At 30.4% G+C, this 16,839-nt stretch overlaps 1 protein-coding gene across 1 annotated transcript; it reads right to left on the bottom strand.

Moving 5' to 3' along the window:
- Positions 1–432: 432 nt before the first annotated feature.
- On the bottom strand, positions 433–3,382 carry LOC115722183 (thylakoid lumenal 29 kDa protein, chloroplastic). Its single transcript, XM_030651321.2, has 11 exons — positions 3,066–3,382; positions 2,841–2,939; positions 2,615–2,699; positions 2,512–2,546; positions 2,362–2,427; positions 2,236–2,276; positions 1,988–2,118; positions 1,790–1,896; positions 1,465–1,602; positions 895–1,029; positions 433–780 (listed from the first exon to the last, which is right to left on the bottom strand). The coding sequence occupies exons 1-11, from the start codon at positions 3,162–3,164 to the stop codon at positions 670–672; spliced, it is 1,047 nt and encodes a 348-aa protein (XP_030507181.2). The 5' UTR covers positions 3,165–3,382; the 3' UTR covers positions 433–669.
- Positions 3,383–16,839: the final 13,457 nt, after the last annotated feature.

The following is a 16,839-nucleotide window of genomic DNA, read 5'->3' as shown; positions in this document are numbered from 1 at the left end:
ATTTAGAACGGTTTGGTAAGTTATTGCAAACTAATTTTTCTTTCTCTCTCTCCAACATGCGAATCCTACTTATGACTTGTGAGATTTCTATGATAAATTGATCAATTTAGACCTTGTTAGTAACATTTCTTAATCCTTCATGAGCTTGTTATCCAATATCAGGGAGTACCCCTAAATGGGAAAGAGTAATCTTGCTCCGCCACAGTTTGTTCACACCTTAAATGCAACGGCTGGTGCAGTCAGACAGATGCTTGTATGTCTGCTTGAGAATTACCAACAAGAAGATGGCTCTGTCATTATAATAGACCTAACCCTTTGAGGCCATTCATGGGTGGACTTGAGCTTATTACTCCTAAGCCTAGACAAGGTGGCCACATTATTTTCTACTTACACTCTTCTGAGGATGTGTAGAATGTAGTTGCAGGATTATTCTTTGGTTTTGAAACTACTATGAAATCACAATTCAGTAAAAACAAGAAAATTGCTTGTTTTTTTTAAAGAGTTACGGTGGGTAATTTATAGTTTAGAATTGGAATATTAAATAATGTTGAGTTTTCAATTTTATGGGAGCGTCCATACATTGTACACACTCCATTTCAGACAGAATTGCAATGGACATTTGGGTCTTGTTGGTTGGTACTCTAATTTAGTGATGCTTCACTATACCCTCTACAATTTGAGTTTCGTGATGTCAACTTTTGGGATAGCATATGTATATGCTTCATAATTGATTTGTTGGCCAAATCCACTCAATTTTGTGAGAGTTGTTATGAGATCAACCTGAAAAACACAGGTACAGTTAAGAATCAATCAAGTGGTTTACATTATGCCAGTTAAATTAGATTAAAAAGAAACACAAAATCATTAGACAAATAGATTTTGGGAGGGACAGACCTCATAATCTGTCTGAGATACAGTTTCTCGGCTGCGTTGATATTTTTCAACCCAAGGCAAAACCTGAGGATCTGTGGCTAACAAAGCTTCGGTTGCCGTTTGATCAGGACCCAAGAATGCAGACATTACAGCTAGCTGGCCAAAGATTTAAAAGAACTGAAAATAAGCAAATAATGTTTGATTTTAAAGTCAGCATGTATGAGCAAGGAAATTAACCATTCTGAGCAAGCAAATAACGTTTGGACTTAGTATTTGAGACACACAATAAAACACACACTTGTTGAATTGCTCCCTTAAGGGCCAAGGTTCCTATATATATACTCTTCATAATCGGTGCACTAGCCGACTTTAATTGTGCTAGAGAATTCTAGTAATTGTATTTGGAGTTTAGTTTAAGGTCCAAGTCCAAGAATGCATTTCATTCATCTAAACACTACTTAATTGCAATAGAACTTTCTAAGTCGGTGGTGTTCTTAAAAGTGACTCAAACTTCAGACACTTAGTGAAAACAAACCACATGGCTCATTGTTTGAACTTATTAAAGAGAGCAAAGAATGGTGAAGTAACAACCTGTCGGGGACCTAAGCCAATGGAAACGAACTTGTCCTTCATTTCTTGGACGGTGGCTTTCTCCCACAGGGGAACCCTTCCTTCTGGATCTGGCTCCTGGGCATCTGTTCTCCCAAAGGTTCTATCAAACAAACCCCACTTTTGGAACAAGAAGACAAAATGATTGTTTCAATTATCATGTATTCAAATATTTCAATGCAAGCTAAACCATTTAGTTACTCTCAACAATATAAGAATCTACCCATTTTACCTCTATGCAACACCTTTTTCTTTTCTTCAAGAATGATAAGTTAGTTAAAAGAAGAACAGAAGATAAAAAACAAACCTGCCCATTTGAACCATATGCAGAGTATAATAAGCTTCCTTTCTCTTCATTCCCACCACATTTTCGAATAGCAGAAGCTAAGAAGGTAGATTTGGTTGCACTTTGTGCTGCACAAAATAAGGAGCTTGAGTTTTCTTTTTTTTTTTTTTGTCATCTTCATGAGCATTCTAGGTAGTAAGTATCTCAATAGTTCATTACCTGCAAATTGGATGAGATCAGCATAGGCAATAGGCCCACCCTTGGAGTAAGAATCTATCTCCTTCTTAACTTCCTCCAACAAATTCAAAGCACCAGCAAACCCTTTGTTTTCAGGTCTGCTTATCTCTGAGCTTCAAGCAAGAAAATTGGAGAAAAGAAAGTAGATGAGATTTCTACACTTAGCTTAAAAGAATACCATCATCAACTCCAACAAAAGAAACTGAAAATTCTCTGCACCTAAATTATACCTGAACCTTATTGAACCATTTGGGCCTCCTGTTTTGGTAGCCTACACTCAAACTCTAGCAAATGAGCATGTTCCTCTTTTGTGCATTTGGTTAATTTCTTTACAAATTATATAATCAACATCTAACCTTGTCATATGTTATTGCATCGTTAAGTGCCAAAGTTAGTATGGACGGGATAAGATCTGGATTTGCCTGTAAAATCCAAACAACATATCAAACTAGAGAGATCAAACTTGAATCATTATTAGGCATAATTACATAAATTGTGCAAATTACCTTTAATGCAGTATAAAGAGTGCTCTTGATACTTGCTATAAAAAACAATTAGTGAATCTTAATCAGTAACCTTCAGCTTAAAAAAGGGTTGTTGAGAGCTTACAAAGAAATTCAGAACGCTGTCTTCGTTGTATCAAATCAGCAGCAGTGGCAGTTCCCACAAATGCTCCCGAATTCGCTATTAATTCCTAACATAACAACTGGCGGAAACTCATAATCACATCACTTTTGATTCCAGCATTTGGTTACATATTTTTATAGAAGTGGTAAATTAAATTTAATAAACAAATCTGTTAAGGGGAAATTTGCAGAAGAAGGATTATCCACACCATGCCAACGGAAGCACCAATGCATTTAAGAATGTCCCTACGTCGGAACCCATCCTCATCAGTTACTGCAGCTTCTATTTTGTTACAACGAATTGAGAGCTGAAATTCCAAATTAAAAAGAGAGAAGATCAAAAACTGTATAAGGGGTGTGCATCAAACAAGCAAAAACAGAAACTATGTAGTCATTACAGTTTAAGGAACGGAGCAGAGGAGTGAGTGACTTACTGGTTGAGTAGAATGTGGGGAAGTGGGAGTGTTGGCATTGACATTGAGAGAAGAGACTAGAGAAGGAAGAGTGGAGAGGAAGGAGACCCCCATGATCATAATAAGGGTATTGATGGAGAGGAGATTGTGAAGAGGATAATGGTAATGAATTTGAACAACAACAACATACAATATGAATAATATGCTGTTGAATAGAGATGGGTTTGTGTGGAGCTGTGAAAGATAGTTTAATGATATATGTTATCCTTTTCCTATCTTTTATGTCTCACTAGGATTCCTTCCGGATATCATATAACCCACATCAATCTTCTCTTTCAATTCCGATTACACTCAAGACAATTAAATATTACTTTATTTTGTTTAAAATTTTTCATTTTTTTTTTCATTTTTTTACTATGGGGAAATTTATTTTTTTTAAAAATACTGTGTACTGTATTAAGTTTTTCACTGTTAATCTACAATTATTTTTAGTTGTTCTATTGTTGTTTTAATTATTTTGTTTTATTGTTTTACTGTTGTTTTATAAAAAGATAGTATTTTTGTAAATATTTCCGTGTGATAGTAAAATTACAAATTTTTGCCCAAAATTTAATTTAATTTTCTTTTTTGTAAAAATCCCTATATCAAATTAGTTAGAATTATTTGTACTACTGGATGTCCCTAAATTATATAAGTTTTGGCAAGTTGATTATCAAATTTTATTTTTTGACAAATTTGTCTCCAAACTATATAAGTTTTGGCAAGTCAGTCCCAAAATTTTATTTTTTTGGTAAATTAGTTTCCAAATTTTTATTTCTTTAGCAACATAAAGTCCTCACTACTAGATATTAATATTTTTATTAATTTATATTTATTTTACATACTTTAATTTATTTTTTTGTGTTAAATTCTAATTTTTTTTTTTTAATTTTAATACTTTGATAAAAGTAATTATATTAATATTTTTTATTTTTATTTTTTAAGTACTCATATAATATATACTTTATAATTATAATATTTAATTTTTTTTAAAAAAATATTTAAAATATAATTTATTCATATGTATTATTAAAAAGGAAAAAGAGTATAAACACTAGTGGACTCATATAATGGCTAGAGAAAATTTTAGCTCCCTCACATTTTTATATTTTAACATTTATAATATATCTTATTGTCGATTTATGAATATATAGTATTATAATTTTAATAATTTTTTAATTGTACATATATTTATTAATTATTTAAATTTTGAATCGTAAAATTTCATAGGTTCATTGTGGAGCACAATTTAAAAATAAAATTTAAAATATAATTTACTTATAGTTATAAAAAATAATAATAATATTATTTAAGCAATTTTAATTGTTATTTTCTTCTTTTTATTTTGACATATTTTAAAAAATATATATAAATAAAAAAAACATATTAATTTAATTTAATAATATTATTTAAAATTAATACAAAATAAATAAATAAATAAAATACCATCATTTAAGAGTGAGAATTTTATGTTTCTAAGAAAATAAAAGTTTGGGGACTAATTTGTCAAAAAAATAAAATTTGAGAACCAACTTGCCAAAATTTATATAAATTTGAGGACCAATTTGCTAAAAAATAAAATTTAGAGACAATTAAATAAATATATCATAAAATTGTTATTTGTTATTATTACTGAATGATGAATATGATGCAACCTTTTAAAAAAAAAAAAGATTTTTACACTACATACTGAAATTTCTAACGTTTCTACTTTTTTACTGTGGGGCGAATTTTTTTTTTTTTTAAAAAATACTGTGTTTTTTTTCTAAATTATTGTGTAAGTTTTATACTGTTTATACTGTGTACTGTGTTAAGTTTTCACGATTATTTTTTAGTTGTTTCACTGTTATTTTAATTGTTCTATTTTGTTGTTTTACGGTTATTTTATAAAAAGACAGTATTTTTTGTAAAAATCTCAAAAAATGATATAAGCTATCAATCATAAAGATTTATATATGGTATGAGTGATTTATGAGATTTATATTAGTAGCTATTAAGCTATCGAGTTTTAATTTTATAATTCAATAATTAGAAAAGGGGAAATTTGAGTTGGGATAAGTTGAAAATTATTATATTTATTACACTTTAACTAAATATAACTCTAAAATAATTTTAATAGATAAATACCATCTTTAATAATTAAAGTACTAAGTATAACCTCAATAACTTATTAAAGTTAGAGTCCATAACATACATAATAAGAAAATGATTGATAAAACTAGGTATAAATTAAAAAATAATAAAATAAAGATAAGAATTAAAATAAAAAATAAGTAGAAAGTTTGAGTTTCTATACATAATAGGAAACTATATTTAGAAAAAAAAATCCCTGTAATAAATATTAATAATTATGTGAATGTCCAAATCTTTTATTTATTACCATTAATTGTAATCAACATTCTTTTTTTTTTTTTTTTTTTTTCTGGTTTCCTTTTTTCTTAGTTTCTTAATATCTCACTCTTGTATTTGTATAAATAGGGGTTCACCCCATTGGAATAAATAACTCAGAAATTCTCATTCACTTTCTCTTTCTCTCTTCATCTTCTTCTTCTTTCTTCTCATCTACTTTATATTATTTTATATTATTTTATAACACGTTATCAGCACGAGTCTCTGCCCAAGCTTCAAGCATGAGTCTCTGCCCAAGTCTCAATGTAAGTATCTTGTTAAAGTTCTTGAATTGTTTCAAAGTCAAAATACACTAAATATATATTTATATATATACACCTCTGACTGAAACAATTTCAAGAATCATTTGGTTTTTTTTTTATCTATATATCTATATATTATATATGTATGTATATGTTTTTATATATTTATTATTGATTTCATATATATATATATATTATGTTCTCATCATTCATAATATTTACAATATATGTGTGCCTATGATATGATAGAAAAAATCTATATAAATTATACATATATCCAGAAGATTATGTATCATCGATAAAATATTACATATATCCTAAAGATTATGCATCATCGATAAAATATTGCATATATCCTGAAGATTATGCATCATCGATAAAATATTGCATATATCCTGAAGTTTATGCATCCTCGATAAAATATTGCATATATCCTGATGATTATGCGTCCTCAATAAAATCTTGCATATATCCTGAATATTATGCAAACGTAATATTCATTATATAGTTGATGGATATATAATGAAAGAGATGAGTACATATTTATATATATGTTCTTGTATTCTTTGAGGACAATGAAAAGTAATCTAATATCGATATACATTTTGACAAACATTTCCTGAAGTAAATGTTTTATATTTGTCAAAAAAAATGATTGTATTTATGTGAATATAACTAAAGAATCATTAAAAATGATTATTATTGATGTAATTTTATAGTGGGTTTTGAATACCTAAAAAGAATATTAAGAAAATTGCATTGAAACATCAAAGTATAAGAATAAAAGTGAGCATGACTAATGTTATTTAAATACACGAGACATGTATTTATTGTTCATCATTCCCTGCAGAGAATGATACGAATTGAATTCAATTACTTTTAAAGATTGTTTGTATTAGTCATGTTACTATACATTGTTATTACTTGCAATGTTGGAAATTATTGCATGTGACATATATTAAAGATCAAATTTTGCATACATCTTGGAGATTATACAAAAATTGTATTCATATATTCTTTGAAATATTGTTAAAGAAATTGTTGAGTAATTTCTTTTTATATATGAACAAGTAATAAATTTTTAAGAAATTTATAATAATGTTCTACTTGTTCAACGTCATTCCCCGAAGTGAATGTAATGATTTTAAATAATCAATGGCATTGTTTGCTACTCAAATATTTCCAGAAGAAATTGGAAACAACCAAAAGATGAAATACCACACACAATCAAAGTGCATGAAATCTATATATCATGTGTGGGATTGAATATTAGTAGTCGCGTACCTGTAGTACGGACACACTTATAATCAAGATAAAAGTATATTTGATTATTGAATAAGTGTGAATTGTACAAATTGATTGTACATTTAGAATATTTAAATATCATTCCCTGAAGAGAATGAATAGACATGAAATTCTATTTCAAAGAATATAAACTTCACATATATTTGTAAAGCTAGAAGCAAATTAATATATGCATATTTTATATTATTTCTTGAAATCAATAGTTTCAAACTATTGTTAGTACAGGATATGTATATATATAGTTACTATATAATTTAGTTTGCATATTCCCAAAAGTGGATATATAATTTACTAATATTTATTAGTGATCCAATATAATCAAAGTGATAAAGAATCACAAAATGATTATTTGAAAAGCTTCCTGAAGAAGTACTCTTACATACAATTGCTACTTTGAGTAGTAAAATATCTTTGTATGTACCTAGATGTATAACTTTTATCTAGTTATGAAAGTAATAAGAAATGACTTATTATATGTACTGGTTGTACATTTAAATATATAATATATCAATTCATGATAATTAGACTGATGAATAGTCTAAATAAATTAGACGACTTGTTAAAAAGATACCAGGAAAAATGAATGATATATTATGGTTATATCTATTTGACCATTATAACAACATGATGAAGTTGTTATGTACATTTTATATAATACACATCATTAAATTGATGATAGTGATTCCTGAAGAAATATAAAATTTGATAAACATAATAGTGACTCCTGAAGAGTGTATATGTTTTGGAGAATAATATAATTATATTATTCGTGTATATAAAAATGAAACTTATAATGATTATGTTGTAATGAATTTACATTACCTTTGAAAGTTTCATTGAAATACAAATTATAGTGAACCTGAAGTTCATTAATTGAATTATTTTGACATGATAAATCATATGCAATAAATTGTCAAAGGATTTGACTAAATTTTGTTGAAGAACCAGAAGATTTTTCTCATTGTTAATTTATAAGGCTCAAAAGAAGAATGTGCATATATTTGCACATAGAAAATATTTAAATTATATTTCTTTAACAATCTTGAGCCATTGTTAGATTTTTATTGCATAGTTTCTTATCGATGTGATAAGATTATATGATCATGCATTTACAAAATGTGTAAATTTATGTATTTCTAATTATACACGTATGACTCATTCTTAGAAATGAATTAAGTTCATAAGTATTGAACTTGAAACTGAAGTTATTGAACCTGAAGTTCAATGTCATATAATATATATGAGTTTAAATAGATATTGATTCATTGTGATATATTGAAATCCCTACAGGTGTATTAATATTATTAGATATCACAATTTCTTAAAATTCTCTCGATCAGGGGGAGAGAAGCAGTTGGGATCGATGATAATTTTTGAAAAATGATCCTTGCACAAAGTATAAGAACGATATAGTTCAAAATGATATATACCAACTGCAAATCAATATTACTCAAAGTTGAGATAGAATGAGTTGAAAACGCCTGAAGCGTAAATGAACAATATAGAAATTATTAGTAAATGTTCATTTGATTTGCCCTGAAGTTGTTAAATCTAGAGGTACTCATGGAGATACCTTAATGTTATAAAGTATTAAAATGATAACCGTGATGAAAACGGTACTTGAAGAGACTCCCAAGAGAAGTTAGACATAACACATTTGATCATAATTGAATCCACAGTGATTCTATATAGGTACCTATAAATTAAAGAGATCTCTATAAGTTATGTCAATATGGGAGGAAATTATCATATAATAAAATTTTTGTCGACAATAAATATTGAATGTGTGCACATGCAATAAACTAACATGAGATAGCAAGGATCATGGTATTAGATTTGTCGAGAATCATTGACATACATTTTATTTTTGGCCAAAATATTAAGACGCAGTCCAGGCAAGTTTACTCGCATAAAGTGAAGTAAGACCTGTAGGGTGTGCAAATAAATATTTCTAATGAGAAATTTGCATATATGTATTTATACATAATGAATTGTTGTACAAAGTTTGCATAGACATGAGATTGATTGAAGTAAGGCTTAAATATTGAGAAAATATAATCATGATTTGATTATAGCCTGGAATATATTTTATGAGGATTTATAAGCGTCACATAAATGTTGCAACAAAAAGTTATTCATTTGGAGCTCCTAATATAGTGAGAATTTGAAATAAGCCTTATCTAAAAATTCTAGAAGAATTTAATACATGTCTTAAGTGATATAAATTCTAAGTCGCGCGCACTATATGACAAAGATCTTTGTATGAAATAAAGACATGTAAGTAAATTATTGTTTGAAAAATACGTATGGTTGTCTATGCAGTATAAATACGTAAATTATACGTTGTGATAGACTCTTGAAGAGTTTTTGATTAATTGCAAAACAAACTTTTATTTCTTTTGTATATCGAGAAATATTAAATGTATAAAGTTTGTTCATTAGTATTGAAGTCCTGAAGTACTTCATATGTATTAAGAATTATAGATATATGATCATTTGATATGAAAATTAAGATCATACAACAAGATGGAACAAATATATGGTCTTGGAGTACCATCATTGTCACAAATGAAAATTTCTATTATCATTAATGTGTTATGTTCATATCTACTTGAAATGTTAAATTTTAGTATGAACAAGATTGTATATACACATGAATGATACAATTAGTTGGATAAAAATTAATGTTCCACGAACCCCTCATCTATAATTTAGAAGTCCATACATACTCTGGAAGAGTTATAGAAAATATATGATCAAAGATTGTATATGGTGATATTTTAAAAGTGATAACAATAATCTTATGAGATTTATTATCACCAAAAGAATTATGGATCATATGTGCATGAGGGGGAGACATATTCATGTTGCACTCTTTTTCCCTTAGCTCAGGTTTTGTCCCACTGGGTTTTCCTAGCAAGGTTTTTAACGAGGCAACTTGCAAATAGTTATGAATATGAAATATATATTGTACTCTTTTTCCATTAGCTCAGATTTTGTCCCACTGGGTTTTTCTGGCAAGGTTTTTAACGAGGCAACTATAAATCATGTTAACATACTTGCATTTTATGAAGCAAGTAGAGAATGTGTGTGAGTGAGATCATTGACATAGCATATTTGGGAAACATATGAATTGCACTCAATAAAGAAGTATCAACCCAAGCAATTCTCTATGGATAATACTGCTTGCATCGCTCAATTAAAAGGATGGTACATTGAAGGAGATAGAGTTAGAACACATTTCACGAAATTCTTCTTTATACGCTTCAAGAAAATACATATTGGTGTTCAACATATTTAATCAAGTGTCAATCTTGTAAACTTATTCACAAAGTTATTACCAACATCAACATTTGAGAAGACGGCAGATAAGATCGAAATTCGTCGATTAGAAGATCTCCATAAATGCCTAAATGAGGGGGAGTTAGTTTACACTATACTCTTTTTCCTTTGATCAAGTTTTCAGCAATATTTTTAATAAGGCAGTTATTATGGACATCCAAGGGGGAGTGTTATAAATATTAATAATTATGTGGATGTCCAAATCTTTTATTTATTACCATTAATTGTAATCAACATTCCTCTTTTTTCTGGTTTCCTTTTTTCTTAGTTTCTTAATATCTTACTCTTGTATTTGTATAAATAGGGGTTCACCCCATTGGAATAAATAACTCAGAAATTCTCATTGACTTTCTCTTTCTCTCTTCATCTTCTTCTTCTTTCTTCTCATCTACTTTATATTATTTTATATTATTTTATAACAATCCCTAAATTTTACACTATATCAGAACTATCTTTTTTTTTTCTCGTAATACCATAAATACCCTTTCCATTCTGTCCATCTCCCTTTCTTTCTTTCTCTTACACAATATCCTTGACGCCCCAATCCCTCTAAAACAACCACCACCCCACATCTTAGGCAACAGTCACCTCCGTTGGTGCTATTCAACTCCAACGTCAGCCCAGCGCCCTGCAGCCCATTCTCCCTCTCGATCTATTTATTATCGGTTACCCCGCGGTCTTCATCACCGTCTTTATGAGTATATTCTTTAGTTACAATATATATATGATTTTGTCCCGTTATTGTACTTTCACGGATTGTAATCCGTGATGTACGGCAGCCGTCAGATGAGGGAGTTATTTGATCTGACGACTGAGATTGATTTAGGGATAATTAGGGTTAAAAAGTAGAAACGTACCCTGACACTCATTTAATGTACCCTGAGATCCATCTAATGTACCACGGGATACATTCCGTGAAAGTACGTCACGGGACAAAATCATATCCCTATATATATAATATAGGGATATGAGTTTGTCCTGTTATTGTACTTTCACGGATTGTAATCCGTGATATACGGCAGCCGTCAGATGAGGGAGTTATTTGATCTGACGCCTGAGATTGATCTAAGGGTAATTAAGGTTAAAATGTAGAAACGTACCCTGACACTCATTTAATGTACCCTGAAACCCATCTAATGTACCACAGAATACATTCCGTGAAAGTACATCACAGGACAAAATCATATCCCATATAATATATATATATATATATTCATAGTGTATACTTCTCTACATTGTAATTTGCATCTCTCTTCGTAAATATTCATTTTTAACCAATGATCGTGCACCGTATCCTAATAGGACAAATACACAAATTTTATTGTCTTGCATCAATTTATACTAGGTATCAATCCAACTTTGAGATTTAAAACTTTCGTGGTATTATAAAAGTTGATTAGATCCTTCTATTATATTTTTTTATTATATTATTTCTCTCACAAATCTCTTTAATGATACTAATCTTTGAGGTTATAGAATTTGATTGTCTGAAATATTTACTATATCTTGATTTTAGATTCACATCTTAATCAATGAAAGATATAATAAAACCTAAGCAATTGTCAAAAATGATTATAAACATTGAGTATAATGTCAATTCTTTTTCAAACAAATAATATCTCTAATAATTTTATTTCTCCCTCAAACTCAACACCCTTTAAATTATTGACTTTTTTGTCTCAAAATTAAACCTTAGTGTGAGATCACAAAATTTGTAGCCCTTTAATTACTAAGAGTATACAATAAAGTATAGTTCCTTACTATATTGGAGTCCAAATTTCTTTCATGTTCTTATAAGACATTACTTTAATTAGACATCCAAAAAAGAAAAATATCCTTAGGTTAGATTATTAGTCTAACCATACCATATTTCATAATGAATTTTAACTATACTTGATCCCTTGTCCAGGATTATGTTACACACTTCCGTGTTTTTTTTTTTTTAAAAATGAGTTTGATAAAGAAGAATGACTAATTATACTTCTTACCATATTCTTAGCTAAATGTTCATTATATCTCTTAAACACCATTCGCGCTAGGTTTGCCTAGCATTTTCTATTAGAAGACAAAATTATATTCCTTTAGTAATTGTGCAAAACAATCTTAGACGTTACTCATCTAATTCATCATACCTCCTATGAAAGTGTTAACCATCATAATTAATTTTGACGACTATAATTTTCTTGCTAAGTTGATTTGTCAACTATGGTTTTGAAAATTTATAAGAAATAACGTAAGGATTGATGCCTTCACAGATAAAATAAGTTCCATTAGTTGTCTTTAAAGACAAGATACTATTATATTGATCATTTCACGAAAGCATAAGGAGAGATCCATTAAAATGACATGCCAAAAATTTATTCTTTGTAAAAATTTAATTATACTTCCCCTTAACAACCTAGACAACACTACTATCACTAGTCACCACTATACGACAACAACCTGAGCATTGCCATCACCATTAACATAGTACTCGCCATTCTACCATTGAAGCACCTTTGAAAGTACTAATATATTTTTCTTTACGATTCAAAATCGAATCCAAAATTTAAACTCACAAGAATATTTCACTTGTAACACTAATTTAAAGGTTTCAAACACATCTATAAATGATTTATCTTTTTCAGGAAAAAGTTCTCAACAACCAAACACCCAGAGCAATAGAAACTCTACAACGGTGGGGACAAAGATTTATTCAAGAATAACATCCGCTATTAATAAGTTTTGAATACAAGTAGGATTCCCTGGCCACCAAACCGTGCTTTTAACATTAGATAGAGTAAGTTTGGCCAAAGCATGAGTAACTCCATTACAAGATCTATTACAGTGCACAAAATTAACCACATGAAGCCTATTACCAAGGTCAACAATATCATCTAAAACAAGACCCAAAGAGGTGATAATAAAAGTATTATTTTTTAGTTTAAGCACAATATTCAAACAATCATATTCAACTATATAGCTCCATACCCAAGAGAGATGCATTGGACTAGCGCCTTGCGAATAGCGAAAGCTTCAGCAACATCAAGAGGAAAGCAACCAGCCAACCATCCACATACTAGCTCGCAGACGCTATAACTATTTCCAGGTGATTATGAATCACCATACCCAAGCCACTACATTTTCCCAAAGAATTGATAGCTGCATCTGTATTGACTTTGAGATAACCAAACTAGGGGATTCCATTTCGGTACCATCTGAAGAGAGCATGGACGAGGTTCCATCCCACTAGTAGGGACGTCAATCATCTCCCCTATAAGGTGATGCCTTTATCAAGGTCTGTTTATCGTGAAACGTCCCCAGATAATCACGGGCCCAATGCACAGTAAGCATGGGATTCAGCTCAATGTTGTTGTGGACCATTTTATTACGTCTGAACCAGATCCTCCACAGAGTCACCATAACCAATTCAGTCAACTCCTTTGAAATGGGGTCAATAACCCTGTGAATGAAATCAAGAAAATCCACACAACGAACAAGAGGATCCCCCAACACAAACTCACAACATTTCCTGTAATGTACCAACGTAGAGCACCCTTAAAGAGCATGATGAGTAGTTTTATCTTCTAACCCACACAAAGGACAAAGCCCATAAGATAATAGACCATGACGTGCAAGGTTAATTTTAGTGGGGATCCAATTATGTGACACTTTCCAAGCAAAGAGTTTAATCTTAGGAGGAAGATTAAGGGGCCAAATATTTTTCTACCAACTAGAAGCGCCACCAGATGGAGAAGCTTGAGGTGCAGCCAAAGTGCGAAGGCTAAGCTAATAACCACTCTTAACAGAATACCAACCCGACTTCTCAAAGTTCCAAATTATTTTATCTGGCAAATCATGAGAGGACCAAGGGATAGAAAGAATAGATTCAGCTTCATGAGGTAAAAAGTTGGATTGAATTAACTCCTTATCCCAATCACCTGAATCTTTCCTTAACACTGATACCTTGCTAGAACCATCAATTTGACTAGGCGCAGATAACACTGGAGGCGTCACACAAGGGATCCAGTTGTTGTTGTGGTAATTGCAACACGCAAGTATACACATTATTTGAACAAGTATTACTCACAAAGAGTGAGGTTGATCCCACGAGGATTGTAGTTAAGTACGTTAAAATTAAACTTTTACTTCTATTTGGCTGAATAAAATTTAAGAGAAATTTTAAACTAGGAAACAATAAGAATAAAAATCATGAAACAAGTAAATTTATAGGCAAATTAACAATGAATAAAAGTTAGGGCTTTCGATTTCAATTGTATCTACTGATTATGGCCTAATATGATTATCTTTCTATTACCAATTTCTATGCAATAGCAGGTTTACTAAGGTAATTTATAGTCTTCTCAGATATATAAACCTCAATTACATGTAAATTTTCTACTCTCGTGATAAATTAAACATGCAACAGGCATTAAACACAGAAATTCTATAAGCTATCTAAACCATACAGGTACTCTCGTCCTATATTGAAATTCAGTTCTATTTCACTATAGCATAATTGACACTCACTTCTCAGATCTCGCATCAAAATCATAGAGCAATTACTTGATGGGCAGACAATTAAAAGTAATTAAGTACGAATGAAATAGAATACATAGAAATTGAAGAAAAATAAAATCATATTAGAACCATAAATCAATGTCAAACAATATCCATCTAGATCCTAATAGACTGTTTAGCTACTCATGTTCATTCTAGAAAAATCACACATATTAACTTAAGAAAAGAGAAGAAAAGAATGCTGAAAACCCTGTGAAGAATGCCTCAAATATTGAATTCGGTCTTTGAAATTCACACTCCTTTTTCTGCCTTTGATTTCCTTCTGAATTGCCTCCTCAAAACTATTGAACTCCACTTCTTTTATAGCCAAAAAAATGATAAAAAAAATAAAAAAATACTGAAAAAACCTATTCTGCTTAGGATCAGAAGGGGCGGTGAGTTTTCTGTTGTGTCGACTGATAGTATTTTGGCCATAACTCTTTCGATATTGCTCATAATTGGACAACATATCCCAGAAAGATAAAAGAGAGATCTAGAACTTTTATGTTTTGACTTTCTCTAAAATCGGAACAAATGATAGTTGAATTTAGGCTTGAAGTTCTTACTTTATTTTCTTACACAATTTTCTCTATTTTATAGATCATCTTTTTGTGAGATCCTTTTATCTTTTTTCCATCTTATTCCTTTAATATTTTCTAATCTTCTTCTATTTTAAATTTGCAAAAATAAAAGATAAAAATCATAAAATTGCTCCAAACAAGAGTAGAAGTAAATTAAAAATACACTAAAAATTAACCTAAAAATAATACTAAAAACAACCTAACAGTTGTCAAAATAAATAGCAATGTCCTTCCTATTTCCTACACGCCAAACAACCCTAGAGTCAAAAAGTTCTTTTCCCCCATAAGATATTTTTCCACACAAAGGAGCCACTCTTAGATTTCTTGATTTCAGCAAAGGACCGCTTTCAGAAGTACAACCCTTTTAACACACAGCCAACCAAAGAATCAGGGACATTGTAAATGCGAGAAGCTTGTTTAGCCAAGAGAGCCTGATTAAATAAACGCAGGTCTCTAAAACCCAAACCGCCATCTTCTTTATGTAAACAAAGTTTGTCCCACGTGCACCAATGTATATTTTTTTCACATCATTCCCACCCCCACCAAAATCGAGCACACATATAATGGACATTTTTGATAAAGATCTTTGGAAGCTTGAAAAGATTCATAAAGTACATGGGAATAGAATGGATAACTGCTTTGATAAGTATCTCACACCCCGCCATAGAGAACAATTTTGATTTCCACCCATGAAACTTCTTCCAGATCCTAGTCTGAATGGAATCAAACAACCCAGCCTTGCTATGTCCCGCAAAAAAAGGAAGGCTTAAATAAGTCTCATGACACTCAACTCTCTTCACGCCCAAAAAATCAATTAACCTTTCTTGTTCAGAACTCAAAACGTTGGGGCTGAAACACATTGCAAACTTGTCAAAGTTGACTAGTTGACTCGAGGTCGCTCCATACTAACTCAACAACTGTCGAAATCTCACACAACACACTTCTGAAGCTTTGAAAAAGAACAAACTGTCATCAATGAACAACATGTGTGAAATAATAGGGCAACCCCAACCACAAGGAAGCCTAAACAACTTGTTTTCACAATCTCTTCTAACCAAGCTCGTAAGGCTCTCAACACAAAGTAAAAAAAAGATAAGGGGACATAGGATCACCTTGTCTAAGCCCACGATGAGGAGTGATTGAGCCAATGACCTCTCCATTCAACAAAACAGAATACTCCACAAAAGAGATGCAGTCAAGAATTTTACGGATCCAAACACCATGAAACCCAAGTTTAACCATCATCTTCTCCAAGAAGCACCACTTGACCCGATCATAAACTTTGGACATATCAAGTTTGAGAGTACAAAAACCATCACCTCTCTTTTTCTTCTTCAA

The sequence above is a fragment of the Cannabis sativa genome, chromosome X, assembly GCF_029168945.1.
Source record: "Cannabis sativa cultivar Pink pepper isolate KNU-18-1 chromosome X, ASM2916894v1, whole genome shotgun sequence".
Classification (NCBI taxonomy): domain Eukaryota; kingdom Viridiplantae; phylum Streptophyta; class Magnoliopsida; order Rosales; family Cannabaceae; genus Cannabis; species Cannabis sativa.
This window is presented reverse-complemented; position numbering and strand designations above follow the sequence as displayed.

Bases quoted from the DNA above. Each gene is read 5' to 3' on its own strand.
- LOC115722183 (XM_030651321.2), bottom strand. From the start codon at position 3,164: ATGATCATGGGGGTCTCCTTCCTCTCCACTCTTCCTTCTCTAGTCTCT. The intron at 2,547-2,614 runs GTAAGCTCTCAA...TGTTTTTTATAG, and splicing joins ACAGCGTTCTGAATTTCTTT to CAAGTATCAAGAGCACTCTT. The intron at 2,119-2,235 runs GTATAATTTAGG...TCTTGCTTGAAG, and splicing joins AATGGTTCAATAAGGTTCAG to CTCAGAGATAAGCAGACCTG.